This window comes from Mytilus galloprovincialis, chromosome 8, assembly GCF_965363235.1.
Source record: "Mytilus galloprovincialis chromosome 8, xbMytGall1.hap1.1, whole genome shotgun sequence".
Classification (NCBI taxonomy): Eukaryota; Metazoa; Mollusca; class Bivalvia; order Mytilida; family Mytilidae; genus Mytilus; species Mytilus galloprovincialis.
The window spans coordinates 17,886,704-17,902,802 of NC_134845.1; the positions used below are offsets into that span (position 1 = coordinate 17,886,704).

Below are 16,099 nucleotides of genomic sequence, written 5' to 3' on the forward strand. Positions count from 1 at the left end.
ATGGGGTTCCGGTTGATCATGCGTCGCACTGAGCGCATGAAATCACAAAGAAATGTAGTTCATACATCATTTTCAGCTCGTACGTGCATATCACCTCCTGTCTTTCACCTAAACTGAAGTTGGTGTGTATTCAAGAGAACATTCAAAAGAATCAACCACTGAATAACCATAAATGCTACAACTATGCATTGAAACCTTACTACACTTCCCGTGCATCTTGAATAGCATTGAATTATTTTGTTGCACACTTGACACAAATTGCAACTTCCCACGTGCAATACATTCAATATTTTGACATATTTTTAAAAAGACTAACTCTGTAGTTTATTTTGTTATTATGAGTTCTGTTGTATTATAATGTATAGATATGTAGTCACCAAAATAAACATTATACATGTACAAATGCATGTTGATCAAGATCTTGGTTGACAAGTAATCAATATATTCAGTAATTCTCTACCAGTAATCATAGTCTTTGTCAGGCTTTTGATCATCACCAGACGCTGTACATAACGTGTTTTGCATATACTTTATGCAGGATTCTAAAGTGTGATTATACTCTTTTAGTTGAGCAAAAGTGCAATGGTCTACGCTATAGTCATGATAGTGCGATGGTTGTTTGTTTTAAAGTGAAATCGGATATCAAGATTAAGTGCACCCCAAGAATGACTGGGGTATAGAAATATGGTCACTTGGTCTTCTCCCGACCGGCAGTAAAACGCATGCCGAAGTGGGGCCTCCGTTTGGCAGTGCAGGATGTATCAAGTTCGTAGTCACGTCCGGTCTGAAGAATAAAATCAAGAATGGAAATGGGGAATATGTCAAAGCGACAATAACCCAACCATAGAGCAGACTACAGCTGAAGGCCACCAATGGGTCTTCAATGCAGCGAGAAACTCCTGCACCTGGAGGCACCCCTCAGCTGGCCTTTAAAAAATATGTATACTAGTTCAGTAATAATGGACGTGATGCTAAACTCCGATTTATAAACAAGAAACTAAAATTGAAAATCATACAGACTGACAAAGGCCACAGGCTCCTGACTTAGGACAGGCGCAAAATTGTGACTGGGTTAAACATGTTTTTTTTTTATCTAAACCCTCCCCTACACCTCTAGCCAACAAACACACAACAATATGCACAGTAAACCTTTTAAGAGAAGTCTGAGTCTGATGTCAGAATATGGACCAATGAAAATAAACAAAATGACAATAATACATGAATAACAACAGGCTACTAGCAGTTACTGACATGCCAGCTCCAGACCTCAATTAAACTGATTGAAAGATTATGTCTTTATCATATGAATATCAGGCACAATCCCTCACAAATGCATACATTAAAACACTTTGATTATGCTGTGTTATGTGAGCTGTTCTTTATCTTTCATCATTTTTTGTGTTGCCTGTGGTGAAAGTTAATGAAAAAAAGACCTAGAGATTTCTTTTTGGGCAAAGGCTCTGATGTTATCTATTGTTAAGTTTTATGCTGGTTGTTAGTTTCATAAGGACAACTTGTGATAGATTATTAATATTTACTTTAAAGGAACATTTCAGATTGTGATAGATCAATGATATTTTGTTTGAAGTTGCATCAATTAATTAGCAATTTTCAATGTTGAGTATATCAACTGACATGGTTTGTAAATTTCAATTTCCGTTGACTAATTGCAGCTACCCAACAAATCAACGACATACTACAACAACCTTTTTTGTCAGTACCAAATGTCTGACAATTAATTTTCAAAATATGCTGAAATGTCCATGTATAACCTATCAAAATCTTTGTGATCGGGACCAAACAGGTCTGACTGCCATATTTCCCTCAGTCTGCACACAATTCTCATGAACAATACTGCAATAAGGACTATCAATTTAATGATTAAGAAGTCCTACCTTTCTTGTGAAATAAATCACATTTATTAGACTTCATTTTTACCTACAGACAGAATAAGCTTAGACAAACATGAAGGAAGTTTCAAATGAAAGTCTTAATGTGGTTGTTTTAACATTTATCTTAGTACACATGTAAGTGTAAAGTACATTGTTATTTACAGTTCGAAAGGATATTAGACTGATTGAAATGTATTGAAAGTAACAAGGATTTTTCAAACTTGCTATTTATAGTATTGATGTAATACATGTTCATGTTTAATTTTATTTATTTCTAGAAAGAAAAACATCAAAAAAAAACAAGACACAGTAAACTTTTAAAGAATTGTAACTGAACACGGGATGCTGGCAGTATGCCATCTATAGCACACACAGAATATGGAATTAAAGATGTCTGGCAAAACAACATGGAAGAGGAATTTAGGAAGATACGCCATGTTGTACAAAAATACAGATATGTTGCCATGGTAATTTCAAACAATTTTCTTTAAAATTATGTAGTCAGCCCATTATACAACAAAAAATTTATTGAAGTATGCAGCTTTCTATTTAATTTCAAATTTGATACAAAAAATGTGGTGTTGTTTACAACTATAATGAAGTGTTATATTGACCAACCAAGGCATAGGTGGCATCAAGTTTTACCCTTGTGTGTCTTTATATCTGTACATACCGGTACATCCCATTAATTTCTGCACTCTAATTGTTGTTTGCCACAACCAAATATTGTAAAACTTCTACACAATGCTTATTACCACGTTCCAAAAACAGATCAGGTCTGAATTTTAGTGGCATTGCAGTTCTTGAGTTAAGTCCCTTTTTATATAAGAAATTTGTCATACATTGTACAAGCAGGGTCATATGTGTCACATGGACACATTCTTCATTTATTTTGTATTTCAAAATAAAGAATGTTATAAAGCAGATTATTACAAAAGTTCTACATCAATTGCATGGCATATAATATACATGCATGTGTGTCACAATGTTGTTCCTTACCTTATGACACCTTCTGGAATGGTGATTCAAATTCAGATAGGGACATATGATCATAAATGATTACAATCTGAATTCTGACATCAGTAGTAAGGTAGAAAGTCTGCACTACATTAGTAACATTACTACAAACTGTATTGATTTTATTGATGAAACATATTTACTGGTAGAGTAAAAAGATTTTCCTATTTCATTTAACAGCTTGCATGTATTGTTTTGATAAAGATCGCTATGACTTTATGTTTATTTTTGTAACAGGACACAGAATTTCCTGGAGTTGTAGCACGGCCAATAGGAGAGTTTAGAAATGCTGCAGATTTCCAGTACCAGTTATTAAGATGTAATGTAGACTTACTCAAGATCATACAGTGTGGTATAACATTTTTAGACGAGAATGGCGATACACCATCACCCATATCAACATGGCAGTTTAACTTCAAGTATAGTTTAGTGTAAGTGGCAAATTTGACTATGTCAAAACAATGATAGATTGAAAATTTTATCATGTAATGTTCTTATATTTGTTTGTCCTTTTGAAAATGAGAATGAGAAACAGCAGACTACAGGTGGTCATATAAAATTCTGAAAAATAAAATGTCATGATTTAAAAAAAAAAAAAAAAGGAGAAAAAAGATGCTTCAGGTAGTTGTTTGTCAGCTATGCATCTATCACCAACACACATAAACAAAATCACAATTGGACATAACAAAGAAATAAAAATGAGATGTGTTATGACTGCCTTCTCTCCACTAGAAACCAAATGGCATAGAAGTTAGCAATTACAGATCACCTAATGGCCTTCAATTATAAGAAAAACTTATAACAAGCTTTAAAAGACCCTGAAATGACAAATGTTAACCAATTCAAACGAGAAATATTAATAGCCTGATTTACATAAACAATATAAGAAATTCACCAACAAACAACCAAATTTACGTCCGTTTTATCTTCCATTATTTATTAAATTTATTTTGAATACACAGGGAAGACATGTTTGCACAAGAATCAATAGATTTACTACAGAATTCTGGGATACAGTTTAAGAAACATGAAGAGGAAGGAATTGAAGTATATGAATTTGCTGAGTTGTTAATGACATCTGGTATAGTGCTAAGTGAAAATGTCAAGTGGTTGTCATTTCACAGGTATGGACTACTTCATATTGATTAATGATTGTAACCTATTTATTTCATACTTAGGTTGTTACCTATTTAATGTCATGTCAATTAAAAACTGCTACACGTTGCACATATATGAATAAAAAGACATGCAAGTTATTTACTTACATCCACAAGACCACAACTGAAAAACAAGGATATATGAAAAAATATCATTGTTTTCTAGAGTAACTACAATTGTAGATTTAGGTTATAACATATACTTTAAGACACATTTTCAAAACCTCTGCTGATGTTTTTCATTTCAATGTTTTCTGTGAAAATACGTCACTTGTTGATGTAATTTAATACCAAGCTTTTTGAGGTTAAGGCTTGTCATCAATTCTGTAATAATGTCAATCAATCCGGTAAGAGAATGTACACAATATTTCAGGCTTATCTTTTTCAATTAAATTGTCCTAACAGCATTTAGGTATGCAATGAAATTAAAAACAACATTTAAATATGTCTTATCTTTTACAGTGGATATGATTTTGGATATTTATTGAAGTTATTAACAGATCAGCCTTTACCATCAGAAGAATCAGAATTCTTTGAATATTTACGGATTTACTTCCCTAATATTTATGATGTTAAATATTTAATGAAAAGCTGTAAAAACTTAAAAGGAGGTTTACAAGAGGTAGCGGAACAGTTAGAGGTAACTTAGTATTATGTTTAGGTGATGTAGTATAATATGTGTAACTAATTATGATGTTTAGGAAGCTATACAACATCATAGTATTTGTGTACAGTACATTCCGTGACATGGTCTGAAAAATGTCGCAGGTTTTAAAAAGGCTCAGCATCAGCGACTTAAATGTCGATGATTGATTACCTGTTGTCAATCAAATCATCAGCTGATAATAGGTGCAATAAAATCAGCCAAGCGTGCATGGTCGGCCGCACATGCTACTTAATATTATGTAATTAGTTATGATAATGTAACAGGTAAAATCGATAATTACATAATAGACATTTAAAAGGCTGAACGGTTTTCAGATTGTTTCATTTCTAATTATTTAATTTACCAATAAAAGAATTTTTAAATATGGTTTTTTTTTCAGGTCTGTCTGAGGAAGAAACATTCTACACATTATTGTTCTCTTATTTATCTTCTCAGTTTTTTTTTACGATTCGAATATAAATTAAAATATCTTTTCCTTTCCGTTCTTTTCTCATTACTTCTACATTTCGTCGCGAGTTATATGTTCTAGTAATTTCGTAGATTAGTTTTCTTTTAAAAAGACATGAGTTTCCTATCTTTATTCATATTTGAAAACTTCATGTGAGGGAGAATAAGAAGGGGTCCTGATCCCAAATGCCGGGCTTAAAAAAACAAAATCCCGAAATCCCGGACTTAAAATCACGAAATCCCGAGGTCCCCTAATTCGAAAAAAAATTTCCGGAACCCGAAAGTGTTACTCTTGAAATCCCAAGCTTAAAAACACCCGATCCTGGAGTCCCGATAAAGGTCCTATCCCCCCTCTTATATATTCTCAAAACGTGAAATATTACTGTAACAAGAAATACCCGAATGAAACAGCTGTTGAAACGTCTATTATTGAAAACTAGTTTTTCGTTTGTAAGATACGATGGTTATTTTTATTGTAATAAAATGTTTGGATTGATCGAACATTTAAATGCATGGCTGGTGAAAGCGGGGTCAAGGTTGACACGATAATATCACGTGTGTACATGTGTTTAAAACTTTAGGGGTTTCCTGTTCAATTTCATGGATAAAATCATCAATCGGAACTACTCGGCCGGCTTTCTGTTTGCACGAAGAAATAATTATAGTACTGTATAGCGAGAGTAGTTACGATTGATAAAATTATAAAAGATATTATTAGCCTAGCATGTAACTATGTCCAGTGTGTATTCTTTGTAAAAAAAACACAACGTCATATTCAACTGGCTTAAAATTCTATGATAAAAAAATTAAAAAAATTCGAGATTTTTTTTCTCAATAAAATAGTTTGCAGCAAAAAAAACTATTTACGAGATTTTTTCTAGGTAAAATAGAAGGCAGCAAATTTTCTCAATTATAATATAAAACTTACTGAATAGCGTAAATATGTGTTTACAAAAAAATTCGATATTTTCTTTTGTTCTTGAAGAACAAGAATATGTAGGATAAAAAAATCTATACGTTTTAGAAATCAGTCACAAACAGTAGAGGGTCACTACTTGATAAGGCAATGGGTATAATTAGTAAAACTCTTTGAAGCCCCCCTTTGAGTGTACAACAAATTAAAGATATCTTTTTGAATGATTTGTGTAGCCTTGAAAAAGACTGTTATGAAAAAGTTTCTGCTGCATCTCTCGTAGTTCTTGACTTGGTTTTCTTAGTGTGGTAGGAGGTGTTCGATCTTCTTGGTGAAACTGGGGTCATCTAACTTGGTTTTGAAGTAACTTATCGATTTACCATAAGACCTTTCAGGAAATATTTTGCGAGGTACATCGGCTGTTGCACGTCCTTCTAATGCTATTACTACTGGGACAACTTTATATAAATGGTCAATAAAGCGGTTGCAGTACTCAATAGTCAGATCTCTGGTCCAAAACTCTTGTAGAGCTGTCTGAAGGTCATCTTTAGTTTTAAGGGTTTTTTAAGCAAGTCTGCGTTTATATGTAGGATATATTTTAATCATATAACTTTAATATTTACAACCATATGGAGGTAGGCATGTATTTCCTTTCAATAAACATGCCGGTGTCACTTTTAATAAACATACTTGACAATTATCATGCATGTCTCCGCAATGTCTATCACAAATACATGTATGAAACTACCAAGAATGCTACAAATAACTAAAGAAAAAAAGGGAGAGCTTTAACCTATAAAATCAGACAAGGTCACAAGATTAAAAAAAAGGAATTACACACATACAATGTTCATGTACCAATTCAAAACATATTCTGTTATATATAAAACCAAAATCCTTTAAAATAACAAATCGTTTTAGAACGAACAAGAGACATAAAATAAAAAATATTTTTTTTTATTTACTGATTTACTTAAAAAAAAATCTTTTTCAATAGATATTAATCAAATTAATAGGAAGATGGTTATAAATATATATTACATTTAAAATTTAGTTTTATTAATATTAGAACAAATATTAGATTTAAAATTAATTCTTTAAGATACAGCAGGTGAAGAATATAAAAAAAATATATTCTTTAATGTTTTATTCTGACAGACAAAATAACAGAAAGGCATAATAAAAGTTGTATTTTTCTTAATAATGCAAAGACAAACACAGGTAAAATTTACCTGTACATCTAAATATTATGTAATCAAGACATGAAACCTTCTACCTGTTAAAAGATTTAAAACACCTGGTTGATCACCTTTAATTATCCCAGCAGGTAGTCTGACCATCAGCCAGTGATTTATGACCCCCAATAAAAGCCCAGCATTTAATGCCAGGCATACAAGATGCTGATGATTTTTCAGACCATGTCACAGTGTGTACTGTATGTTCAAGCTTTTCTTATATTGAATGTAAAATGTCAAAAAGCTTGTGTTTTTAACTACTCATTGTGCCATTATTTCAATTGATATTACATATCAAGTATAATGCATCTTCCTTAAACCTGTATCTACAAATTCAGCTCTTCAGGAAATCAGAGCTTTTTAAAAATGTGGATTAAACAAATTTGATTACAGTATTTGGATTTTACAGAATCTTGTGAATCAAGTTGTTCTACAAAAACAAGCACTTTATTGATGATAATACATTTGTATATAAGTATCGTGTTGTATTTCAGATTGAAAGAATAGGTCCCCAGCATCAAGCAGGAAGTGACAGTTTATTAACAGGGGCAGCATTTTTTAAAATGAGAGAGGTATTTTTTTTATAGTTGATTTATATTTTACGGCTTTTACAAAAATTTGGTTAAAGATTTTTTTTAATTAAGATTTTGTTACAGTGAAAAGGATCTACTTGTATTGAAAAATTCCAATAACATTCAGACGAAGAAAATAGATTGAATACAATTTGTATCATAGATTTCTACCCTCAGAGTCAACAAGACTTTTTGGATAAAACTAGAAAATTTAATTCAGATGCAATCAGAGCAACATGGCATTTCAATATCCAGACATTGAGCTGTCTCAGTGATAACGGATACTAGGAAAAATATTTTCATGCTTGATCAAGTTGAGCTTTTTGGATATAATTTGGATTCAATGATATAAACACACTTCACAAATGTTGCTGTGTCTTTGTTCCAGTCTAAAACTGTTAACAGCTATTTTGTTATGCGAAATGTGTAAGGGGCTATTTGATGACAAATTGTAGAAATATTATTTGAGGCTATCAAACATAAAATAAAACTACAAAGGTTTATACAGGAATGTTCATAATCCAATGAAATTAACACGGAAGTTGCAAAAAAATTGTCCATCTTCTGAATTTCATTTACTAGATTGTCATGAATAAAGAAAATATCTTTAAGTGATGTTGATATCTAATTTTGCAGTTAATTTTGGTAGGTTTAGGTAGTCCCAACACAAAAGTTGTCCTTCAATAATTTACTAATGTAAGATGAGTCAGAAAAACTGTTTGAAATTAAAAATTTAAACAATATCTCAAATTTTTAAACTATATATGACCATAATGTAATGATCTAGAAATTTAGGAAATTTATATGATACTAAAAGAAGATGTGGTATGATTGCCAATGAGACAACCATTCACAACAGACCAAATGACACAGAAATTAAAAATTGTAGTTCACCTCTACTTTCTTTATTTAAATAGGAGACTAAAAAGATAGACTTAGCCTCTGGTTCTTTACAATACGAAATATTTAAATTCAAATTAAATTGTTTCCTGTTTATTTTCAGATGTTTTTTGAAGATAACATAGACGATGCTAAATATTGTGGTCATTTATATGGACTTGGTACATCTTATGTTCAAAATGGGACAGGTTACGATAATAATGTATTTGGTACGACAAATCATAATTCTGTGACGCCACATGACGAAACGAACTCTGTATCAAGTAACTCATAGAATCACATGCTGTGCAATATTTTGGAATGTCTTTAGAAGAGTTGTCGTAACCATGTTAAAGGCAAGATCATGTGACATCAAGAACAACATGGAAAAATAAGTGGACTACCAATGAGATCATGTGACTTATCAGCATGAAAATAGGCAGCTATTGTATAGGGTTCATGACCTTGTCCTTTCATCTGACCTTCTGTGATAAATCAAACAGGGACAACCATCATGTCATCAAGTGTCTCAGGTGTAACTATGGTTACTATATTTCTATAGAGATATTTCAAAATGTTGTTCGATGAACTCATTTCTATATGTCCATTGAATAGGAAATCCTTTTGAAGCATTTTTTTTTGTAAATACCTAACTAGAAGTGTCATTTGTAAGCAGAAGAAATTTCCATCTGGATGTTTTCACATCAGGAAATGATAATCTTAGTAATTACACATCCTTAAAAGTATTTAACAAAACCCATTACATAAAAAAACTGTTATTTTATTTGATACCTTTTTTGTTGAAATACTCAAAAATAATTAAAACATTCTAGTCAATACATTTGTTAAAGAAATAAACCTTAAAATATTCTCTAGTAAATGGACATACAGAAGTGACTTTTTGTTGTAACATTGTCTTTCATCATATCATGTACCATCTCCGACAATTTATTCAGGGGACACAACTGGGGCCACAATATCATGTACGAACTACATTTCCATGCTGACAGGATGGAAGAAAAGATATAAGATTAATCAAATTTAATCACCATGCAACTAGATTTAACATTTAAACAAGATAGTAGAATGCCATTTTTATTATTGAAATGAAATATTGGCAGATACCGCTTTTGATTTAGAAAACTTGTTTACCTTTGTAAATTTTCAGTCAATATTTTTCAAAAGTAGATTAAATGAAAGAAGTGAAAGCGGTATTGAGAATGATTATGACTGATTGTATTATTATCTTAAGATAATAGATATAAAATCTAGTTGCATGGGGGATAACTCTGTCTCAAGTAATTGTTCTAAAATTCCATCAGTGTTTCTACTGAGGATTGCTAAAGCGACTGTGATATTTTTGTGATTTATTTTTCTGAAGCACACTTTTTGTTTTCATTTTAAATTGAAGCAGTTTCCAGTATTTTTATTGTTTCCATCAGACTCCATCGCTGTTTTACATAAAATTATAAAACTGTTAATTGTATTTTTTGTTATTGACCTGAATGATATATGTGAAATATATTGACCTGAAAAAGGGCAATATCTTAATTATTCACTGGATACCAGATCTTCTTATTTGTAAAACTCATAATTTTTCTTGCATCGTAGAAAATCAAGATTTTTGTCTCTTTCTCAATCCTGAAGTTTTTGTATGTTCAAAGATACTAACTCAGATTTCTAATTTTCTCAATATTTCTAGGAACAGATCTCTTTAGAAAATATATTTTTTATTCAATATTAGAAAGATTGAAGCATATTATACATTTGACTGTCATCTTGTTAGCTTGAGACAGAGTTCTTATGTAGAAGTTACTTAACACAAAGTAGTAAATAAAGAAAATTATAATTGACATTAAGTCATAACCTTGTTTGGGTTCAAGGACTTTCACATATTTCTTTATTATGATGTATATGCATACATGTATAAGTTATAATTTAAGTAACATGATGTCAATAAGTATTATTTTCTTGAACTGTGAAAAATTGATGAATTTTTAAGTGAACGGTTTTAGAAAATGAAGTGTTGAAATTCTGTATGCATATTGTAATTGTAATTAGCAACCCTTTGTAAATCTGCAGTATTTTGTTTTTGATTATAAACCTGTACTTTTGTTAGTGGTTTTCCAGAGTTACAAAGGATATATTGATAATTGTATTTTTATCCTTTTCTCACCGTCTACACAATTTTAATCTTTAAGTTGTATTTTGTCATGTAATAATGCCAAAATGATTTCTTTTATACTTTTGTACGTCTGTCTAGATTACTTTTTATTTTAATCTTTTTATCAAGTGGAAATGATGGACTCTAGTGCAATATATAATTCATTCATTGTGGATATCCTATGTCATAAAATGTGATCTTTTTGTATTTTTGACATTGAATTATCAAATTGTGATGAGATATGTATATTTGCAGGAATTTGTTATGTCTTTTGTACACACCATACTGTTTGTGCTACCAACATGTATTACGCAAAAACACTATTCAACACTATGCAGGGGCTATACAAATTTCTTATTTCTTATTCATCAAAACTGGAGATATGTGTAACAATATTTTAAGAGTGGTCAAATTTGAAAAAAAAAGGAAAAAAAAGTGTTCATTGCAACAAACTTTCTGGTAAACTTCCTTAAACCAAACCTGTCTACAGGACAGACAAATGTGCAGATTAAAAAAAATTATCCCCCCCCCCCACCTAATTTTGTTGTCTGTTTCCAGCTTTCTTCACAGGTAAAAACTTGCCACCATGATATACCCAAGAGTTCTGAAAGTCTTGTTAAACACCAACAAATAAAAAATCTTAAGCAGGCATAAATGTAAAACAATGTAGTCATTAACTTGTTTTGAGGGGGAAATTTTTTAGTACTTAAAACTGATCAATGTTTTTAAATCCTACATGGAATTTTATTAGCTGAAAAATGGTTCCAAAGTTTTCTCTTGTTAGCCATAGTCATGCTTGTTGCTTTGCTTTGAACATCCAAGTGGTTTAATAAAAAATCATTTGTATAATTATGGTCTCTGTATCTTATTAGATTGATTGATTATTGGTTGCTTAACGTCCAGTGTTACCTTATTTAGAAGAAATCATTGTTGATTTTCTTTTCAGATTGATTCATATTGCTCAATATCGGCAGCATTTAAATTCACACCATTAAAATGTCACCCTGAAAATGTATCATTTATACATTTTGTAATTTCTTTCTAAAGTTTAAAAACTTTTTACTTCTGTATGAAAATATTATTGAAACGAAATAAAAAGACATGACAAATTCCTGCTATAAATAATTCAGGTTTTTATATTACCATGTATTGTTCAGTATCATGACATAAGAAATTTAATCCACATACATTGTGCCATGTTTTTACCAATTTTTTATGGGAAATCTGCTTTGGAATTTTAGAATGATTGCTTCAGATTTCTGTCTTATTTTAAATGAACTTTTAGCTTTTATTTAGTATTTAAAAAGAAAGATGTACAGTATTGTTAGCATTGACATTTATGGTGAAGATTTACAAGAGGAAAATAATCCTTAAAATGAATAAAATAACTGAAAATAGAATTGGAAACAATGAGTGATGTTTAAAAATGAAATTAAACTTTTGACTGTTTCTTACAAAAAAAATATGATCTATGGCAGATTTTTTTTACATTTCTTCTTTTTGTGGTTGTACTAAAATTTGTTCTGAGTATATATGCAAAATATTATTTCTGCTTCAATGACTATGAGTTGTTCCCCCTTTTTAAAAAATAACTTGGATGAACATATCATTGGTTTTGATAAACAGTCCTATGAAAAAGTGCATCCACTTAAATTGTTCATCATTATTTATTGAGAGTTAGTATTCATTTCCATAAATTGTGTTCATTAAAGATAAAAAATAAATAATACCTAACAGTATTGTACATTTTTTTAGGTTAATAATTAATTATTATTTACAGAAATTATAAAACTAATCTTGTTTTTTTGTCGTATCTTTATTTTAAGACGTCCTGTTCACATGCTGTTTATGCAAATGGGAGATAACTCTATATTGGAATTGTTTCATTTTTGGTCAGCAAAATAATGATCTCAGAAATTCATTTCTACATACAGTTCCTCATACATTACAGAGTTACCTCCCATCAATTAACACAGATTTGTTTTGCATAATTTAAATCAGCCGAGTCAAGCTTTTATATGTGGACAAAGATTTGATTGAAGTATGTTTAGTGCTTAATTTTATGCCAAATTGATTTGTAGTTCTCCAAAATGTTGGTATCCACCCAACTCTGATTACTGTGTATATATATAATGAAGATGTTGGGTTTTATTATCCCTGACTAAATCTGTCTGTAATTTAACTTGTATGGATGTTTTTTTTAATTGTTTTGTTGTCAAGAATGTCATAAAAAACATATTATTTAATTGTTTGTTCTAGGAAGATTGGATGGAATTGTTGGAAAGCATCTACTTCTTCAACCAAAACAAACAATTTCCTTAAACTTTAATTGTAATTACTAAAAAAGTTCATATACAAAAAACAAGAAAAAAGATTGTCCCAAAAAAATCTGACATTTTTCTGCTGGGTCAACTTTACATAGACAACCTATGTAATGACCCTGGTTGTTGGACCTTTTATCTGTCAGCTTTGTTAACACTTTGCTAATTCACTTAAATACTTTGCAATTCTGTTTGAAATGTTTGTCTTTTTTTTTAGAAAAGAAATTTTACTATTGTATTTTCTTTTGATAAAAAATATTAGCCTCATCACATTTTTCAAACTACTGACTTCAGATACATTTCAGCATTCCATACAATTTTCCTTGAATAAGAACAATGGAAGAAGCAAGACATGACTGTGATTTTCAAGTTGATTTTAAGGTGACAAGGGATGATGATAAAAACATCTATACAAGTTTTGTATGTAGTACTAACCTTTTGACTGACATCAGCCCATAAGAATGTTTTTGTATGTTTTAAACAGCTTTGTTCATGTGAGATCATTTGTTTTTATTCAAGAAGGTAATTGATCATGTTTAGAAATTGAAGTTTTTAATTGACAATTCACATTCAATATTTGCGTATTAAATTATTAATGTTCCAAAATTTTTAACATCTATAATAGTAGTAATAGCTGCTTGTTAAATATCAAGGTTACTTTCCATGTTTTTAATATTAACTCTGTTTTCTAAACATGATCATACGCCATTCTGATTCTAGGGCTTTCAATCTTTTTGAGGGAGGTTTTAAATTAGTTCATCCCATTTAATTATATGTTTATTAATTTTATTTTTTCTATTTTAATTTGAGGAATCTCAGGATTGAAGAGTGTTGGAATCAAACATACATGTCATGTATTTGACAGGAATTATATAAATATTTCCATCTTATAAATATATATACCTTCTGAAAAGTTTTTGCTTTTATAGACAATTTAGTTTTACGTTCCATCTAATTATATCAAAATAATATACATACAGAAAGTTCCTATAAATAGCTGTAAAAAAGCTGACTGAACAATTGTAAATATAATCCCCCCCCCCTTTTTTTTCTTTACAAAATATAAAATCATGTGAACTGAAATTATTCTTTTAATGCAAATTTGTTAGTTTTAACATTGAATTTGTGATTTTGCTTTTTACAATCTTGATTTTTATTATTTCTGTCTATAAAATTTGAAAAAATGAATGGTCAGTGTGTGTGTATGGAAGTGGCTGTTTAAAATGAAAGATACTTGAATGGATTATTTCCCTTGTCAGGAAGCTTTTGGGGCTGGTGTCTGTGGCCCTTACTATGTATATTTTAGTGTAAATGTGGACCTGGTTGTCTTTTTATGAATTGTAAATAAAATTTGTGGATGACCAGTCCATCAAACATACAGCAAAAATATAACATGTGTTGTTATTTATCTGGTTACCGACGGTGCAAGACCCTCATTATCATCATAGAAGCCATTACAAGTTATTTCATTACAATAGTTACTGGGTAGTAATTTGTATTCACTTCAAGTTCAAATTTAAAACTACAACAATCTGAATCATGAAAAGACTTACTGGACAAGTATTTAAACATGCAACAAACATGAATTTGATTGAATCACCTAGATTAGCAGGATTCCATAATCTATAACAGTTCTATACACCAATTGATTGTATTTTATTTCAGTGCAGCAATTTAATTTTGCAGGTGTAAAATTTTAGTTTTTGGTCTATGTTTGTGCTGATGGACACTTCTTATATTCGAAAAACTAAGGATTTTCTCATCCAAGGAATAGATTACCATAGCCATATTTGGCACTACTTTTTTGGGAATTTTTGGTCCTCAATGCTCTTCAACTTTGTAATTGTTTGGCTTTTTCACTATTTTGATCTTAGCATCACTTATGAGTCTTATGTAGACGAAACATGTGTCTGGGGTATTAAATTATAATCCTGGTACCTTTGAAAACTATTATTTAGATGCTTTATGCTACAAAGTGTTCTTTTGAAATGTCCATTGTTCTTGTCATCATTTTCACGGTTTACAAAACTATTTGTTATGCCATGTAAATTTCTCACTTATCTTGAGTAAAAGAATAATTATACCCCCGCTTTAAAAAGGGGGGTATACTGTTTTACCTCTGTCTGTCAGTCCGTCTGCCAGTCCGTCCATCAGTCCGTCCGTCAGTCAGTCCGTCTGCCAGTCCGTCCATCAGTCCGTCCGTCAGTCAGTCGGTCCCATGAAACTTTCGTCACAATTTTCTCAGGAACTACACATCAACCTTTTCTGTAATTTGGTATCAACATTTATATATGTCAGCCATACCGTGTGATGCGTTTTCAGATTCATCACTTGACAACTTCCTGTTTACCGAACACTTGTATGATTTTACACATGATAGCCAAGTTGAAAATTTTCGTCACATTTTTCTCAGGAACTACAATACAAGGATTTCTGAAATTTGGTTTCAGGATTTATATAAGTCAGCTATACCGTTTGATGCGTTTTCAGATTCATCACTCGACTACTTCCTGTTTACCGAACACTTGTATGATTTTACACATGATAACCAAGTTAAAAATTTTCGTCACATTTTTCTCAGAAACTACAATACAAGGATTTCTGAAATTTGGTTTCAGGATTTTTATAAGTCAGCTATACCGTGTGATGCGTTTTCAGATTCATCTCTCGACAACTTCCTGTTTACCGAACACTTGCATATTTTTACACTATTAATATTATCCACTTGCGGCGGGGGTATCATCAGTGAGCAGTAGCTCGCAGTTTCACTTGTTTTATATAGTATAATGTATTACAGGATTCTTGCAAGTGCTACATGTCTGTCGGATGGATTCA

General features: G+C 30.8%; 1 protein-coding gene across 1 annotated transcript; it reads left to right on the top strand.

Annotated features, from left to right (window-relative positions):
* Positions 1–8: 8 nt before the first annotated feature.
* On the top strand, positions 9–14,656 carry LOC143085236 (CCR4-NOT transcription complex subunit 7-like). The gene is made up of 7 exons (XM_076261473.1): positions 9–122; positions 2,171–2,359; positions 3,147–3,340; positions 3,872–4,033; positions 4,529–4,706; positions 7,823–7,900; positions 8,904–14,656. Exons 2-7 carry the CDS (start codon positions 2,246–2,248, stop codon positions 9,072–9,074), a joined length of 897 nt encoding a protein of 298 aa, XP_076117588.1. The 5' UTR covers positions 9–122; positions 2,171–2,245; the 3' UTR covers positions 9,075–14,656.
* The last annotated feature ends 1,443 nt before the right edge of the window (positions 14,657–16,099 follow it).

Bases quoted from the DNA above. Each gene is read 5' to 3' on its own strand.
- LOC143085236 (XM_076261473.1), top strand. From the start codon at position 2,246: ATGCCATCTATAGCACACACAGAATATGGAATTAAAGATGTCTGGCAA. The intron at 3,341-3,871 runs GTAAGTGGCAAA...TTGAATACACAG, and splicing joins AACTTCAAGTATAGTTTAGT to GGAAGACATGTTTGCACAAG. The intron at 4,707-7,822 runs GTAACTTAGTAT...GTTGTATTTCAG, and splicing joins AGGTAGCGGAACAGTTAGAG to ATTGAAAGAATAGGTCCCCA.